The 18,430-nt window shown below is 43.7% G+C and overlaps 3 protein-coding genes across 4 annotated transcripts; 2 read left to right on the plus strand and 1 right to left on the minus strand.

Annotated features, from left to right (window-relative positions):
* Positions 1-1,101: 1,101 nt before the first annotated feature.
* On the plus strand, positions 1,102-4,043 carry rasd2a (RASD family member 2a). Its single transcript, XM_062407226.1, is given in 4 exon segments — positions 1,102-2,135; positions 2,568-2,821; positions 2,823-3,262; positions 3,374-4,043. Coding segments are annotated over 3 exon segments (1,041 nt in total). The 5' UTR covers positions 1,102-2,135; positions 2,568-2,744; the 3' UTR covers positions 3,898-4,043.
* Positions 4,044-5,971: 1,928 nt separating this feature from the next.
* rsad1 (radical S-adenosyl methionine domain containing 1) lies at positions 5,972-9,827 on the minus strand. 2 transcript variants are annotated; one of them, XM_062408781.1, is made up of 9 exons: positions 9,484-9,827; positions 9,165-9,298; positions 8,869-9,073; positions 8,422-8,787; positions 7,807-7,870; positions 7,586-7,733; positions 7,233-7,287; positions 7,007-7,110; positions 5,972-6,578 (listed from the first exon to the last, which is right to left on the minus strand). In XM_062408781.1, the coding sequence occupies exons 1-9, from the start codon at positions 9,670-9,672 to the stop codon at positions 6,464-6,466; spliced, it is 1,380 nt and encodes a 459-aa protein (XP_062264765.1). In that variant the 5' UTR covers positions 9,673-9,827; the 3' UTR covers positions 5,972-6,463. The 2 variants fall into 2 exon arrangements, with proteins under 2 accessions (XP_062264765.1, XP_062264766.1); XM_062408782.1 differs by lacking the exon at positions 7,233-7,287.
* A 1,435-nt stretch (positions 9,828-11,262) lies between these two features.
* On the plus strand, positions 11,263-17,081 carry LOC133970966 (E3 ubiquitin-protein ligase TRIM39-like). The gene is made up of 9 exons (XM_062408130.1): positions 11,263-11,408; positions 12,289-13,308; positions 13,984-14,132; positions 15,127-15,399; positions 15,502-15,579; positions 15,669-15,917; positions 16,003-16,141; positions 16,256-16,282; positions 16,537-17,081. Exons 1-9 carry the CDS (start codon positions 11,390-11,392, stop codon positions 17,079-17,081), a joined length of 2,499 nt encoding a protein of 832 aa, XP_062264114.1. The 5' UTR covers positions 11,263-11,389.
* Positions 17,082-18,430: the final 1,349 nt, after the last annotated feature.

Consider the following 18,430-nt stretch of genomic DNA (forward strand, 5'->3'; position numbering starts at 1 on the left):
TTTCTCCTGAAAACAGATGCCTGAGCACTCTTTGTTTCCCAACAAAGGCCTGGCGAGGTCAGTGCAGGGGGAGTCATGCAGGCACGGTCTGGGAAAACAGAGGGGGAGGTGAGAGGACTGATAAATAACACCAACCTATACTGCAGCGACATCTTGCAGCAGAGGAAGTCTGACTTCTTGTGTGAGAGTGTGTGTGCATGTGCGTGTGTGCTTGTGCTTGTGCGTGTGTGTGTGTAAGAGAGAGAATTTGTTTTGTATTTTTAAAGTGAAAGCTTCTCGTTGTTACATAGAACAACATGAATGCTGGAAACCGTGTTACTCCTCCGATCCTGTGCACTCCAGGATCTTGTGTCTGAAACTTCATATTTCCTGTTTGGAATTTCTTCTCCTCTTTGCTGCCATCTAGTGATGTTTCGGTAGGTCGACCTCCCCTCTGGCTGTTTCTGTGAGGTGAACCTCTACATTTATGCATTAAACGCTTTAGATGTAAACAACAATCTGATTTGTAAATCAAAGTGTTAACACAACTCTCCTGTGCTTCTCTACAGTCACTGTAACGCTTCATTTGCTAGTTATGACTTAATCTCCTGGCAACGGTGCTGTGAATTGGCCTCTTGAAACATGTGACTCATGTGCTCGTCTCATATTGCATTTTGATGGTTTCATTAAATCATGTGTCATTAAAGATGAAGCTGTAACTGAGAGCCACTTGTCCAGTATGATGTTGTAGTGTGCATAGGTGGATTGGCAATAGAGACACACAACTCTGTCTGGCACCAAAGTGAATTGAAATACTTAAATAAACTGTTTTGTTGACAGTTTAGGTTATATGAGCCACATATGAATATATATATATAAACAAGTATATATATAGTATAAATAGAACATATATAAATATACAGTTTATTCCCTCTTTTATTGCATTAGTTCCTTAAAAAAAGGTCTGCTGCTGCTTGTATTTGGGATTTTTTTTGTCTTTGCCTTACACAAAACATCAATAACAAAGATCCAGTTGGACACATATAGGATTTTGTGTCCAACTGGATGGGGTTTTACTGCATGAACAGCACAGGCAGACCGTCAAGTGTATGAAAATCAAGTGTATGAAAATCTATTATATTGAACCACATTTTCAGCTGAAGACTCTGTCTCCCAGAGCAGAGGCAATCATTATTTTCTTCTGGAAAACAGCATCAGTTCAAAATCACGTTTTTGAGCATTTCTCATCATACGGACAACACGTTTTGTTGTGCTATTTAAAAAAAGCTCAAGGTCTCCAGGACCCCAGGACCCCAAGCACGGCCTGAGGGTTAAGTATAAATGGTGCTGACGATTCATGTAGTGACAATCATATATTAACCCACTCACCCATACTCGTCTTAAAATCACTGCTGAGGGAATAATATTGAAGGCTTACTTGGGGCTCCAAGAGGCCACAAATCATATATGACTCATTGCTTTAACACTTCAAAGACAGATTCCTCTTCTATAAATAAACCATCATACATTTAATGGCCAGTTACATTTTCCTTTATGCAACTTGGTTTTCGCACTTGTTGAAAAGAGATTGCACTCTCAATGGCAATCAGTCTGTCCTTTCTCTGCGACTACATATCCAACCCATTCTCCAGGTTTCCAAGAAAGAGCTTGTGTGTGGGCTGTCCCTTCTGAGAGTCCTTGGTTTGTGAAAAGGATGCTTCAATGGAGAAAATTGTGTTGAGTATGTTCGAGGTTACTGCAGCGAATTGTTAGTGTGCATCTTACCACTTTTCAGGCGACGTGTTGTGTGTCAGTCATCCTGTGCCCCATGTTTATACACTTCTGAATTTAAGTGTATATCTGTCAATTAAAACGCAACCATTCATGTTCCCCGTCAACAAACAAAAATAAACTCATGACTTCTGCACTGAGGATTAATGCTCATTTTGAATGTCTTCATCCAGTGGGAACATTTGCCGATGGTGCTGCTGAGGACTCATCTCTGTGAATCACAGAGCAGAGAGCGAGAATGGGTCCAATGTGAACAAGTCGTGATCGCTGCAGGAACCTTTAGGGATCGTATTCAAGTATTGCTTATTCCAGTTTCATGAACAACAACAACCCCGAAAGCACAGCTCGTGCGATGTCAATTGCAAGTATGTGTGATCTCTGATTTGAAAACACAGTGTGATTGTTACATGGATGTAGAAAAAAAACTGAAATATAGAAAATACCAAATAACTATTGTCTCCATGACAGTATCCTCAGGGAAGACTATGAATGAAATTAATTTGTGCTTGTATCCATGGCTACAGTGCTTTGGGCTATCATCTGAACACTGTCCACCAGCGCATTCAGCCATTTACCCATGAATGAGACAAGACAACACCTGCACTAGGTGCTAAAAATAAACTTAATTAGGTGTGAAAGGGTTAGTGGCAGAAAATAATACTTTAGCTCAGATTCAGGATCATTGGATCATTTTGTGAGAGCAGCATTATATCAAGTGAAAATGTACACTTATCTGGTTTCTTTAAAGGACACGTACAATAGCTTTAAGTGGAGATGTTCTCTGATTTGTTTTTTAGAGAGCCTCTTTATGCTTCTATAAAAGGAGTGCACTCTGGATGAGGCTCTATGACGCAGGCTCTGGTGCTCGGTGTGGGTGCATAAAAGAGGACACTGCGCTTTGTGTCAGCACACAGATGGAGAAGCAACTGGGTTGGTGAGACTTCGACATCCTCCCGTTGCTTGAACATAAGGAGATGAACACAATTGAGAAGTTTTACCTTCCCATTGATGGCATCCTCGAAATGTTCAGTTCTCTCACCGAGCATCACCGGTCACAGTGCCGCCCTCACTCCAGTGCTCCAGCACCCCAAGGTCTCAAACTTATCCAAGAGAGGCATGCGCATCATCAAGACGATGAAAGGATACTGGAGACAACAGGATAGGAGAGTGGCACTGAGTAGATCCTCAAGCTCTGGCAACCGGCCAGTGTCAGCGGATCGACTCCCCAAAAGGTCCATGGATCTGTTGGAGCTGGGTCTGACCAAGCCCAGGAACTGTCGCAGACTAGTTGTGCTTGGCTCACCCAGAGTGGGTAAAACCAACATCCTCCACCGGTTCCTGGGGAAAGAATTTGAAGAGCAATATGAACCCACGACCGAGGACTTCCACAGGAAGCTGTTCCACATTGGAGGAGAGGCCTACCAGGTTGATCTGCTGGACGCCTCAAGTGAGAGGGACTTTGCTGCGAAACGGAGGCTATCCATACTGACAGGTGAGCTAGTAACAATCATTGCATTTGTATTGCATCGTTTTGAGTAGGTTATCATATATCATGCAGGTGGTGATTATGTAATTAAATAAGTTGTGTGCTCTTCCTCTCCAGGTGACATCTTCCTGGTCGTCTTCAGTTTGGATGACAAAGACTCTTTCGCTGAAGCCTGCGAGCTGCTGAACGAAATCAAAGCTGCCAAGGCAAAATTGCTGAAATTAAAAAATCCCGGGAAGGTGCCGGCAGTTGTGTGCGGGAACAAAGCGGACCTGGAGGCGCAGAGAGCCGTGAGCCGCTCGGAGGTGGCACGAATCCTCGGCGAAGAGGAGGTGCCGCTCTTCGAGACATCGGCCAAAGACGGCTCAGGACTGGAGACCATGTTCAAAGCCATCGCCACCTTGGGGGGGCTCCCCGACGAGATCGGGCCGTCTCGGCATCAGACCGTATCCGTCCTCACCTTCCAGTCGGTGTGCCGCGGCCACCAGCGGGGCCGGAGTGGGATCCGGACGCGGGGAGTGGGTGCGCCCTGCGCCGCCGTGGACCCTCTGGCGCAACGGCCGAGCTTCACCAGCGACCTGAGGCTGGTGCTTGGATCAAGCACCAAACACAACAAACCAGAGAAGTGTCCGATTCAATGAATTGTGAAGCTTCTCGAAACACCAATTGTAGTAGTATGCTGCAATGTCATATCATGTAAGGAGTTATACTCTTATAGCACTTGGCTGGACCGGTGCGTTCATATTTTGTATATGTAACCTGTAGACAAATGACAACTGTATTATTATATCCTTTAATAAAATGTACTTTTTCTAAATGCCATGTGTGTATTGTCGTCCACTATTCAACCAATTTATTTCATTGTGTCCATTCCTGAAACAGCTGAAGGAGGCAGGTATCAGATTATGGTCACGAACGTGCAGGAAATCCATTGTTTTATAAGTGATGACGTAAAACTGCTCAGCTGACCGCTTCCCTACGTGTGTGGGAGAGATATGACTCAAACAAAAAAACTCCTGAAACGTCTCATTAGTTTAGACGCAGGAGAGGGATTGTTCACATTTCTGGGCGCCCACGAGGTTGTTGATGGCATCGAGGACCGAGGTGTGACAATTCCTATTAATTAGTGGCTTCACACACTCATGCCTCACCATGGTATTAGGAGGAAATGAAGAATCAGGTGCAGGGTTGATTATAGAAGGAGGGAGGTGGGCGAGAGGGGAGAGAGACACAAATCAGCACCATGGAGAGAGCCCAGCGGTTATCGAACTCCCCACTGCACTGATCTGCCACTGAGCACAGATCCAACACGTCCTATTAATAACACAGGAAAAGCACCTATGGAGTGAAAGTGGGGGCTTCATTAACCCATCATTAAATGAGTCACTTCAATCAAGGCAGGAAGCACCATTTCCTCTTGTTAGCAGGCGTCATGAATATTAGCATGTCTGTTGATTGCAGACAATATATTTGTGTTGACAGGTAAACGAATGGTTGCATTTGAATAAACAGATATACGCTCAACTTCAGAAGTGTAGGATTATGGGGAACGGGATGAAGGACACACGATACCTAACCGGACTTAAAAGAAATGAGCCGCACACTAACAATTCGTTGCAGTAACCCGAACATACTAAGCACCCTTTTCTCCATTAAAGCATCCTTTTAACAATCCAAGGACACTCTGAAGGGACAGCCCACACACAAGCTTCTCCTTGGAAACCTGAAGGATGGAATGGGTAGTCGCAGACAAAGGACAGGCTGGTTGCCCTGGAGAGGGCAATCTCACTTCAACAAGTGCGAAAAACATACATGCAATATAATGAAAATATATATATATATAGCACAATCTAGACCAATCACAATACCATTATGGTTATTTAAAGGAAGGCTGACACTCATGATCAGATTTAATAAAATGATTACTTTAAAATAGCGCTGACATGCTGATGATCATTTCTGTCTTGGCAACGAAACCCCTGCCACAATTCATTTGTATAGTTACGGAGGTCAAGACATATTGAGTTGCACCTCATTTCCAAAGACTCATTAACTCGTTGCCAAATTCTAAACTGCGGAGATTATTGCACTTTTGTTTATTTGGTTAATAAGCAGCGGTTGATTTCTGGAGAATATTATTACAAAGACCGACTCAAATTAAATCCCCAAAAAATTTTTTACAAATTCCAATTTTTCATAGTGCATTGTCTACAAGCCCGTTTATGGACCAAAAGACTCAACTGAAGTCTGTTTTGTCTTTTACTTTATTTTACAACACACAGATGGAAAATTACAAGTTACAAATCACGCTGCACACCTCCACCAGCGTTTATGAAAACATGCTTTTACGTAATCCTGCTGACAAACAAACGAATAGCAATGATTAACTCCTCGGGGGAGCTAATTATTATGAACCTTTTAAATAAAGCACCGGCATTGTGAACAATGACTGAATATACCGATGTGGAGTCTATTTCCATTTTCTGATAATGTACAGGTGTAAAGAACAGTCAGTCGCTCATCAATAACCGGAGATGTGTGCTGGTTAAAAGTATTATAAGTGAAGATCACATGCAACTATTACATATGTTCATGTTAATCAAGGCTGCGATAATAAATGCTCTATCCACATGAAAATATGGAAATAAATATGGCTGAAATATGCATTGTCAGTTCAGACATACAATGGAGAATGAACAGGCAATCACAACAAGGTCTGATGCAACACATCTTTATTTAATGAGAAACATTTTACAAATCTGAGGTAGATCCAATGTGCAGTATGTAATCCTCCTCACTGACCTTGAACAATTGCATGAGCGTTGTATTGATTTATATGTTCAACCATTGTTATCTATTAATAAAACGTATACTGTAATAATAAGCTCTAACCACGAGAGTTTAGATTACAGGGAAACGATTTAATGAGACAGGTTTCAGTGTCAGTTACACTGGTGAGGTTGTGATGGTCTGAGTTTTCATTACATCAAAATTAACTACTCAAAGAAAACACAGTGTACATGTGGAGCGTTAAATAAGGAATTAAAAATATTCTGGCATTAAACTTAAATTTGACACGTTCCACTGTTTCACTGATCGGCTTAATATAAACCTGTTTGTGCACTTCCTGTCAGTTTGACCCACAAACAAGCTTTCTCCAAAATCATCTGCTCTGTTAACATTACTTTCATTCTGGGTTGGAGGTCTTCAGTGGCTGTGGTCCCTTTGTGGCCCCTGGAGGCTCTGGGTTTGTAGCTCAACCAGTAGAGATGGCAGTATGCTGTCCAGTAAGACCAGTCCGTCCCAGGAGCAGCGCAGGCCTCTGATGAGAAATGGTTAGAAAAGTGTAATCAGCAGCTTTTTTGTTAACTGATTAATCGTTTGTTATTTCTTCAACCAAAAAAATCCTGGTTTCAGCTTTTCAAATGGGATCTAAATACTTCTAAATTAATATTTTAGGGTTTAGAAGAAAAAATAGCTACGTCAATCGTCTTGGGCTGTACAGCTGGAAAGTATAACAGAATTATTGACAACTTTCTTGCATTTTATAAACATAATTATTTTACTAGTGCCATTTGATTCTATTTTATACTTTCATGTGGTCTCCCTGGCATGGGATTAATAAAGTTTATTATAGTCTATAATAGTGAAAATAGGCCTTATTTACAGCCATACACACATGGGGAATCTCTTCTTCACCAGGAACAATGTAAAACTTTGAGTTCAAGTATAATCCAGTTCTAAAGTGACCTTTCATCGAGAATCAGCAGTCCACGCTGTAGCAGCTCTTGGACATCGGTGGATGCGCCAAAGACTTCATGGAGTCCCATCTGAGGGCTGAACACCTCCCAGTGCTGTTAAATACGACAAGTGTATCACAAGCAACATGATGGCATTTCACAAATGTCACATATGACTTAATTATAGAAACTGTGCTGAATAGTTTGTGTCACGAAGCTGAACAAATGGTTTTCACCTTGTGATCGATGCCCTCTGTCATTCTCATCCCCATCACCAGCACCTCCTCCAATCTGCCAATCAGATCAGTTTCAAAAACACCACCTCTCAGTGACGAGAGCCCGACGATAACAGGGACAGAGCCGAGCGAGCAAATGGACTGAATAATGATAATAATGATTCACTGCGACAGAATGTCTGAGAGAACAACTACATTAATACAAACCTCTGACACAATGTTCCACACGTTGTGTTCGTGGATTTGCCGTTACATCATTGTTACATTTCACAGTTTGTACTGGAAAATTGAAGCTGCCCTTTCGAGTTACGCGCTCATTAGCATATACAACACTACCAAGTGTCATAGCTCACAGTTCAAGATGGCCGAGCTGAACCCTCCTACGCGTCCCGTGTCCATTCTGTCGGACTTCACGAATCCAGCCGTCAGGCTCGAGAGTCTGGGTCCGAGCCTCCCGAGACACCCCTCCCTCCCCCAGAGGAACGAAGCGCCCGTGTGCACCTGAAAAAAAAAAAATGTCAATGCCGACTCACGACGATAACATAAAACAATCTGAATCTGGTTAACAAATCAACTGGGCCGATGCCGATGTACTGCCGTCCTTTCCAGTAGCTCTGGTTGTGATGACTCGCCGCATTCTGCATGACACAGATAATAAGTGTGACCGCGTCGTCGTGCTCGCACCTCTCAGACGTGTTAGTGGGTCAGCTTGCTGTGAAGCGGAGCATCTGCCTGCTTTCGCGGAGCGTTGGTTTAGGTTTTCTAAACAAACTCTCTTCAACAGGAACTAATTAGAAACTATGTGTAAAGCCCTGGAGCGAACTATAAACATCACCACGTCATTTATTACCTCCGACAAGAGGGCTATGTTTTCACCTGTTAGTTTGTCTGTAAGCAAGATTACACATAATCTACTGAGTGGGTGTGCGGTTGGGATCAGGGTATGGTTCCAGGCATTATGTTCATATTCTCTGACATTGTGAGATAGAAATTTTCACAGCTCTCACAGGGAATATTACATCGAACTGGATGGAAAAACATTTTTTGGGGGCAGCTTGGTTGAATTCAAAGGGACTATTTGACCTTGGCGGAGGTATACAGCTCAAAAACATAAAAAAGAAGAGAATCAAGGGAGGAGGAAAGCGTTGTTTGGAGTCGATACAGAAATGTGATTCTCCTGAGGACTTACATTTCTTGCAAAGTTCGACACTTCGTACTGCAGAAAGCCCTTCTGGTGGAGAGTCCTCCTGGCGCACTGGTACATCTCCGCCGTCACGTCGTCAGCTGGCACCGTCACTTCCCCTCGTTGCACCATTTTGAACATCTGGGTGCCTCGCTCCAGAGTCAGCTGGTACAGAGACACGTGGTCGTCGCACACCCTCAGCAGCTCGGACAGCTCTTCCTCCCAGGATTCAACGCTCTGTTTGGGCCGTCCGAACATGACGTCCACCGACACCCTCCCCGGGCACAGCCTCCGGGCCTCCTCGATGGTTTGCAAAGCCTGAAGGGAGCTGTGGTCTCTTCCCAGAATTTTCAAATCATCATCCTTCAAAGACTGAAGTCATGGAAACATGATTTAGAAAGTGTAACACAAACAGTAATCTATTCCGATCAGGCGTCTTTTGGTTCCACTCACCTGGACCCCGATGGAGAAGCGGTTCACCCCGGCGCGGCAGTAATCCTTCAACTTTGACCTTGCTGCAGGAGTGGGGTTGACCTCCAGCGTGACCTCGGCCTCGTCCGACAGAGTCGCCTGCCTGGAGACAGTTTCGAGGATGGCGGCGATGGTGGATGGCTGCGCCAGGCTGGGGGTCCCGCCGCCAAAAAACACAGAGGTGATGCTGCAGATCCAAATGGGAGGAGGGTGTGGTTAAGGGCTGTGCGGGATGATGGATCATTTCATTTGGGGCGTCTGGAAAACGTCACCTATACCTGGACGCCTGACTGAGCTGCAGCAGCGTCTCGGCCTCCCGCTGCAGGCACTCAGTCATGATGTGGTGGTTGTCCTCCCTGGGTATGTACTTGTTAAAGTTGCAGTAGGGGCATCTCCTGAGGCAGTAAGGCCACTGCAAAGGACAGAGGAGGCTGTGACATCATCTGGGGCAAAACCTTCTCATGACATGATAAAAGATTTTTGCATTGAAAACAAAACGAGACTTGAGATGTAACAAAATCAATTCATGTGACGTTCGTGCGTGCATGTGTGCATAGAAATATCTCATCGGTTCAAATGACCAGAATGCCAGCTCACGTGCACGTAGAGAGACGCTTGCCCTGTGAGAGGCGGAAGTCCTGGTCCTTCAAACACGTCCTCAGTTACTTGTCCGCCAGACAGGAGGCGCGGAGCGGGGGAGAGGGCGCGTCTGACCGCGGGAAAGGTCAGTCCGATGGTTCTGGTGACAGGATTCATTTCTTTCTTTCTCCAGTCGTCACTTCTCATCCAGTTTGTCCTTCATCGCTCGATCACGTGGCTCCTCACTGCACGTGCCTGACTTCATCACCTCCGATCGTCACACGTTTCATTGACAACCACGTGGCCAAAGTAGCCACACAAGTAGCCGGTTACGTTGTTATAGCCATAGATATCTATGGTTATAGCAGCTGTCAATGTCGCGTGGCTCCAAACTGGACATTGTAAACAGGAAATACGTCAGCGTGGTTTCCGCTTTGTGCGTTGCGGTGTTTGGCCACACAGGGGCGCTGTTTTACCAGTGCATGTCTAGTGCATCACTCTACCCAACAACAAGGACAGGGGGCTGAGGACAGATCACATGTTTGACACTGTGACGTCAGACATAAATTATTTCAAAATCTTCATTAAAATAAAGCACAATGTATACACAAAAAAGAGGAGAAGAGCGCTTATTTTACACTGAACCTACTAAATTATGACTAGATAGCCCAGGATCTGCATTTCTTTTGTTCTGACAGTTTCCATACATGTGTGTTGATTGGTAGTATTTTTGTTTTTCTGTGTCCTTAGACATCTTTCCCTTGTGCCAAATGTACTCAAACCTTTAAAAGTGTTAAAAAGTGTTGTTAGCTTGTTCTGCAAATGAATATGTTATGGCCTCTGCCCAGGTGTTTGAGCATTGACTTGTATTAATACAGTGTGGTTAGTCTGAGAAATACAAGATGGTAAGGGTACAATATTTCTCTAAAGGAAAAATCACTGTTTCCTACAAAGGGCTTCCTGAAATCCTGGAACTTTCTTGTGCTCAGCAACAATAAGCCAAAACATACTATTTTGAAGTCAAGCAAAGCTTCTTTGTCTGATCAGTCGTGAGATCCATTTGCATTCGTTATTGTTTCTGCTTATGTCAAACATTACATTTATGATGATGCATCCTTTATATAAGAGTTCATATTAAATGCAAAATATATTTTTCTTTGTTGTGCTCCCAGTGTTAAACATAGATGTCGGAATAATACATGATTGTCATCATTACAACACATGTCATTTTTTCATCATGCACGCGGTTAAATTAAGAACCAGCAGGTCTCTGTGAACACGCTGGTGTTTGTTGTTGCATTGACAACACATAAAGAGACTAGTCTATATTTGGAATATTATTCGTGCTCCACTCGCACAGGACCAAACTAATCTAATGAGCTATTGATCTCCCTGAACCCAGGAAAAACATTGTCTGGTGGGCTGACAGTGAAATAACCTTGTATCAGATCACCTTTAGTAATTACTGCATCTGATCAACACCGATTCAGTTTGAAGAATTTATTGTGAGAAATCAGTGTGTGGGTGTATGTGTGTGATGAAGAAAAGAAACAGTCAAAATCCACAAGCAGAAAATTGTACAGCTATTCTCATCCTTCGCTCTACATACTATTTTCCAAAATGTGATAATAGACTAAAATTCACTGAGTCATCAATCAATGCGTTTCATTAAAGGTGTCAATAAATGTGAATGCGTTCACTGCCAGCTTCTGACCCTGCGGACAATTTCCACTTAATATTAACTCTGGCGCCCAACTAGCTCATCAACAGAGAGAGGGAGAGGGGGGGCAGGCTGGGGCAGACTGGGAGGAAACATGTTTTCCCTGAACACATGCAGCAGTTATGGTGACGGGATCAGTTCAGTGAGACGCTAGAACACTTTGTGAGGATCAAAAATCAAAAATCTGTGCTGTAAATCTGGCAAATGGACAAAAGGAAGAAAGGTAAGCTCACTAATTTATCATATATACAGAGGGTGAATGGAAATCCTCTACAGCTCTGCTTGCCTTTACCTCGGGTGACATAATAAATAGGTGGTCGTATAACAGGTCAACAGGTTACATGTAATTTATCAGCGTTTATCAGCTGAAGGAGATGAAACAATAATTCTGGATGTTTTACTTGTACAGTTTGAAAAGAAGACAACAGCTCAACAACAGGATGAAGATGTATGAGTTATTTTGTGGAGATGATTGAGAGGGTTCTTCTACATGAGGAAGATTAAATTCAAACTCCAGAGACAATGGTTCTCAATCAAAACACTAATCAATACAGAAATCCATAGAATTTATACACAGATGCTCTCTAGACCAAAAACAACACATAAGCCATAACTCATGAGGCACCATAGCTGGTGTCTTATCTCACATGTAGCCCACACAGAATGCTGGGGAAGACTGAAGTTCTGAATGACGAGGCCTCAATAAGGTATTAATGTCCATCGCCTAACATGACACAGACCGCATTAGTGATGATGTTGAACATAGCGACATGACCAAGGACGTGAAAATAGATTGTCAATGCTAAATCCCAATAACAATCGAGGTATCTACAGATCGTTTAAAAACAGCCATGACATTTGAAACACACATTGATGTTCCCCTTAAGATGAATTTGACTCACCCTGATGATCCTCTGAGTTTTGTACATTGAAAACTCATATTTGTCATATGTGCATAGTAGTAGATTGTTATGTTTACCCTTGCTCAGGCTGTTGTCCTGTTGCATTAATGTCTTGTAAAGTTTCAAAATATTTGCAGATAGTATTTATGTTTAATTTTGCATTTATTTGGCGTAAATTCAACTGGACCTTTCTATTCACAGGATCTCCTACAGAATTGAGGCTGATGGTGGTCGGAAGCAGTGGACACTCTCAGTTCCTACTGACCAACGCCATACTAGGGAGGGAGGTTTTTCCTAAGGACATCACCAGCATTTCTGGCAGCAGGAAAAACACCGGAGAGCTGGCTGGAAGACGAGTGGCTGTGATCAATGGGCCAAACATCTATGAGAAAGGTATGTCTCCGCCCAAGAGGGAGATGGAGCTGAGGAGGTCTAAGTGCTTGTGTGTCCCTGGTCCCCACGCCTTCCTTGTTGCTTTTGACATGGACAAAATCTCCCCGAATGACGAGAAAACCCAGAGAATGATGAAGGAACACTTTGGGAATCACTGTCTGAGGAACTGCATGGTCCTCCTGGCTTCTGAAAGAAACCCAGACGCCCTCTTGGAGGACAAGCTGCAGAAGACCGACTGGCACCTGAGAGAACTCATCGAGAAGTATGGCGGACGCTTTCACGTTTACAGCAAGAACTGGCGAGACCGCAGCCGGGACAGAGAGCTGCTGCAGAAGATAGAGAGGATGGTGGCATCCTTAGGGGGGGGCTACTTCTCCAGCAGAACTTTTCAGAAGGCGGAGGACTGCGTGAAGAAGGAGGAGAGGAAGCTCCGGAAGAAGAGGTCAGCAGAGATAGAGAAGGCGTGGACGGAGATGGAGAAGCGGTACATAGCCGACGAGTTGTATCACCAGAAGGACGCCTACACCGCCAGTGTTGGCGCTGAGATCAGAGCCAAGGCAGAGATGGACAACGGGTGGCTCAGAACGTCCCTGGTCAGAGGGCTGGGGACGGGGTTTTTTGTGGGGGCTGTGATGGGAGCATTGGTCGGGTCTATAGAGGGGCCAGGAGGGATGGTTCTTTATGGGATCATAGGTGGTGCGGTTGGAGGATCAGCAGGAGGAACAGCCCAGGTAGCTATAAAGCATATGGAGGACAGAGTGGCTCCATCTGCCAGACTGAACTTTAACTCAATCTTTATCAATCGCTTTTTCACCGCCGCTCGACCATGACAACATGCCACTGACTTTCTCTTGGCTTTGAACTGTTGGTTATGTAGCTACCGAGTTGACTTAGTAGTAAACAAGAGAAGGAAATGTATGAGTCCCAAACTTTTGTCCCATATTTCTGTCTATTTCATAATTTTTTTTTTTTACATACTGATCTATATTATGCTACTGTTTTATTGCACACTAGCTAGTTTAAGGGGATAACTACGGTGGCCCTGAGGTGCAAAACAGATTGTCCGATGAAAAATGGTAATAATTTATATAAGATCTATGCCTCTGATGGAAAAGTTAGGTTCCCATGATTGACAAAGCTCGTCACTGATTGGACGGATGCAATGTTTTTCTTTTCAACAGGATGGAGATTCTAGCAAAACATTTCACGTGATTGTGTCATTGTGTCTTATTTTCCGCTGTGTTTTGTAATCTGTTGTGGTCTTTTCTGATTTGCACTTCAAGTGTAGATAACTACAGACATAACCACAGATCTCACAGTTATTAGACTGTATATTAGTACATTTGAAATAAATGCAGTTGTGATTACTGACAGCGTGTTTCCTGTATGTTTTTGCTTTCATTATGCAAATACTAACCTTAGCCAACATTTCCTGGAGTCTCTCTCTGTGGGTTAGTTAAAGAGTAGCTCAGATAACACCCAGGGTGGAGTTTTGACTGGGAGTGCCATTGTGTGAAGCTCTTCCCCCTTTCCTACACAACACACACACACACACATACCTTAGTACACCTGTCAACCATTGTAGTCTCTATGTTACCTTGAAACTCAGAACAGAAGCAGAGCAGGTTGTCCGCTGTGATCCACTCGGTGAGGTAAGACCACATTTGTCTCTTTGAGCTTTCCTATGTTGTTTCACTTTCCATGAAACATATTCCTCAGACCTCTGAATCGGTGAAGAACACGTTGCATAAGTGCAGATTGTTTCCTTATTGAACGTCGACACCAGAGCGCAATGGAGTCTAAACTCAGGGATCAATCTTCTCGTGAGAAACAACCTAAAGCATTCAGTTATCACCATGCCGTGTTAAGAGAGGATTTGCCTGCTACCTGTTTGACTACATACTTCCCAACGCATCTTTTACTTTGCTGCTTCCGTTGATTTGGTCTATTATCAAGAAGAAATTCTTTCAAAGGTGTGAGGCATCGTGGTTGAAATGAATCGACATGTAAAACTTCACTGAGGAGTTCTAAAGAATGATTTGAATCACGTGTCCTGTTCTTTGTTTATTATTATATAATATGAGAGGAATGCTGCTTTGTTCAGGAACATGACGTCCCTTCCTCCAAAACGTCTGAGTGCTGAAATATGTATTTTTTGTTTGTCCGTAAACAGCCAATATTTAAAATGACATATTTTCGGCAAATTGTGTACTCATGAGGTGGTGAAAAGTGCATTTACTCAAGCAGTTTACTTTGAGATCATTATTGTTTTACTTGAGTATTTCTGTAACTTTATATCTACTACATTTCAGAGGAACATGTTTAACTTTTTACAGATATTTAGTAATTACTCATTACATTTCAATATAAGATTTTACATTCATAAACACAGAAATACTGCACATAATACTATACATAAAACTATTCTTTATTATTTGTTGGAAAGGTCCAAACTCCTGGAACCACTGGATTAAACAACCTAAAATGAAATGTATATAAAGTACAGATTTTCTTCAAAGACTTGTATTGCATAAAGTACAAAAATACCCTCTTTATCTTAGTTTGACAGTTGATTTCGCAAGAAAACGGAAAAAAAGCTTTTCCTCATACTTGGTTGACATACCACCATGTCATTGTCACTTTCAGAGAATGGCCTCTACCATCGGCCTCCTCTCTGAGAAGCACTTCTTGTGCTCCCTGTGCAGAGACATCTTCACCGGCCCGGTCACCATATCGTGTGGACACAGCTTCTGCTTGTCCTGCCTGAGCCACTATTGGGCCCGACACCAGTCCAAATATTGCCCCCACTGTAAGAGAGTGTTCACTGACAAGCCCGACCTCAGCGTCAACCATATCCTAGCAGACATCTCCGACAACTACAGGAAGACTCGGCCACAGCAACCACCTGATGAGGAAATGGTATTTCTACTTTCGTTTGCTTTGTTGGTCAGATAATCAGAGGGGATAAGATGTAATAATGAATAAATCTGGTAAATTTGTGTCACCGTTGTACACGTGCAGGTTATAGATTTCGAGCAGATGATCCTGGAAAGGCTGCAGAAGATAGAAAGGTTGAAATATTCTCTCGAGGTGCAGAAGGTGCGTTGAAAACCTCCATAGAAACATCCGGGACACTTTGTCTAGTCTTAAAAAATGCCTACAATTGAATCATGATGGTGTCCAATCAGAGCTCTTACCTGAGGGAGGTGCGAGAGAGTCAGAAGGTCTTCTCTGACCTGGTGTACGCCATGGAGAAGAGCCACAAAACAGTTGTTGCAGCAATCGAGGACAGACAGAGAGACGAGGAGAAGCGAGTGGAGACGCTGGTGACGGAGCTGGAGCAGGAGATCCAGGAGCTGAGGAAGGAGACCACCGAATCCGACCACCAGATATCTGTTATCGACGATCAGAGTGACGACACAAAGCAAACTAACTTGGTGAGCATCTTCATCTGTGACGCAGCTACACTCATCCCACCTACTATCAGTGTAATGTTTACGTCTTTTTTTTTTTGTCATGCAGAAAACTATTTCCCTCTTGGACATGAAGGACTGGTCCAAGGTCACTGTGGAGACGGACCCTTGTTTCGGGGTTACCAGACGAGCACTGTCGGACATTGTGGACAAGATGAGAGCAGAAGTCAACAGGCTCTCCAAATCTGGTCAGTCATACACTTCTTAAACATATCAGACAATATGTATTGAATCAACATTAATCAGATCAGTCAAATTTCCATATCAGTGACTTTTCTTCTCCTCTCGCTCTTCCTCTATAGAACTAAAAAGAACCGAGAAATACACAGGTGAGAATTTGTCTTAACTGAATATAAGAGAGAAATCATGAAAAAACAAAATAGAAATCAAATGTGTGCTCGATATGTCTTTAAATATCCTTAGACTTTTTGTTATTCATGGTAGAATGATTGGAGTCAATACTACTATAATGAGCGTCTTGAAAACTTGATTAAAAGACTTAAGGCCCCTCCCTACCCCAGCCATTTTTGTACTGTCTTGTGTTGTTTGACCCATTCAACCTTTTCTCCTCCCTCTTTCCCAGTGGATGTCAATCTGAGCACCAAGACAGCACACCCCTTCCTCTCGGTCTCAGAGGACAGGAAACAGGTGAGGCACACGGACAAGCTCCAGGAGGTGCCAGATAACCCCAAGCGCTTCGACCGTGTGGCAAACGTGCTGGCCAAGGAAAGCTTCGGCAGTGGGAGGTGCTACTGGGAGGTGGAGGTCGGGGAGAAGCTTGAGTGGAGCCTGGGCGTCGTCAAAAAGTCCATAAACAGGAAGGGCAAGTTCACCGTCTGCCCTGCAAACGGTTTCTGGACCTTAAGCCTCAGGGCTGGAGGCCAATTCGTTGCCAACACCTCTCCCATCACCCCATTGGCTCTGGAGCCGAGGCCCAGGAAGGTGGGTGTGTTTGTGGACTACCCAGTGGGCCGTGTGTCTTTCTACTGCGCAGAATCTGGGGTCCACATCCACACCTTCACAGACACCTTCACTGACAGGCTTCATCCCTTCTTCGGCCCTGGTCGCCTGCACGGTGGCAAAAATGCTGCTCCTCTAATCATCGGTTCCAGTTTTTGCAGCATCTGAGGATCAATCTCACATATCTCCACTTCCAGAACAGCTGCTATTCTTGTCATGATCTTTCCTGTGTGATAAATATATTTAATAATTTATATGAACATCTACTGTGAACATCATTTTCCCTGTCAGAACAGTGAACAAGAGGTGGCAAAAGGGCCGACTCCCTACACTTGAAAAACTTCAATGAAACCCATGAACAGATTGAAAAGGACAGAGGGAGGTTGGGAGAAAAGAGAAGGCTCTCATAAACGAACAAGTGTGTCAAAAAAAAGGAGAAAATGGGCTGCTGAGCTGGATGGATGGAAGGGGGTGCAGGGCTGGGACAGAGGTTGACGAGGAGCAGGGGGAGGGAGGGCACGGCAAAACAGCAGGGCATTGTGCTCGTACACCAGGCACTGGGAGACACACTCAAACACGTTCACGCATTCACACAATAACACGGCCGTGCACACAAGCGCATGCTTCTGCCCACTGCCACACAGACTTGCGCTGGCATCTTGGAGGGCAGCCCCATCTCCACTCCTGTCCTGGGTTGTCGGAGCTGTTCGACCCCCCCACTGTCACTGTAATCCAGCTGACCCCTTGGACAAAGCGGTCCCCTGCTCCTCAGCCTTCCTGTGGACTAAAGTGAATTCTCAGGGCCATCATTCACTACTCAGAGCGTCCACAGCTGATCAACACAAGCCCGAGGACCAGCAACACCAGCCTGTGGACCAAGGGGAGCAGAGAAAACACCAAACTTCATCTGAGGTAAATATCCTCTATAAGTGCGTTGGAGACATGTCCAAAGATTTCAAATAATTTGACAGACAAAAATTGACCTTTGTTTGACAAAAACTATACATTTTTGAAAAGAATTTGAGAGAATATCAATGATATTAGCTGTAACTATATCATAAGTTGATATTCCTGTTTAAGTAGTAACAGGGTTGGAAGTGTAAGGGTAGGTTGAAAAGTATTCAACCCCTAAAACGCAAAAACAATTTGTTTTACCAAGAATAAGACACAATAAGGCAAGGTATGAGGCCTTCAGGGGACAACGAGGGACTCTTTTAAATTAATTTATGCACCATGATTTAACTGTTGGAGAAGTCAGTGGTTATTCTGGTTCTCAGATTTATTATCATATTATTTTCATCTCCTATTTCAAAGATACAGACTTTACTTGAAATAATAAAGTAATTATAATATAAGGATTCTCTGGGTTATAGCTTGTCTGTTTTATCTTTATTGATCTATAAGACGCTCTTATGGAGGATTTGATTCATAGAATTGGTGCAATGCGGACACTGAGTGCTGTGATAAATAGATGATACAGGTCTTCCTGGCCCACTCTACGAGCCTTCATGAAAGCT

The sequence above is a fragment of the Platichthys flesus genome, chromosome 16 (assembly GCF_949316205.1).
Source record: "Platichthys flesus chromosome 16, fPlaFle2.1, whole genome shotgun sequence".
Classification (NCBI taxonomy): domain Eukaryota; kingdom Metazoa; phylum Chordata; class Actinopteri; order Pleuronectiformes; family Pleuronectidae; genus Platichthys; species Platichthys flesus.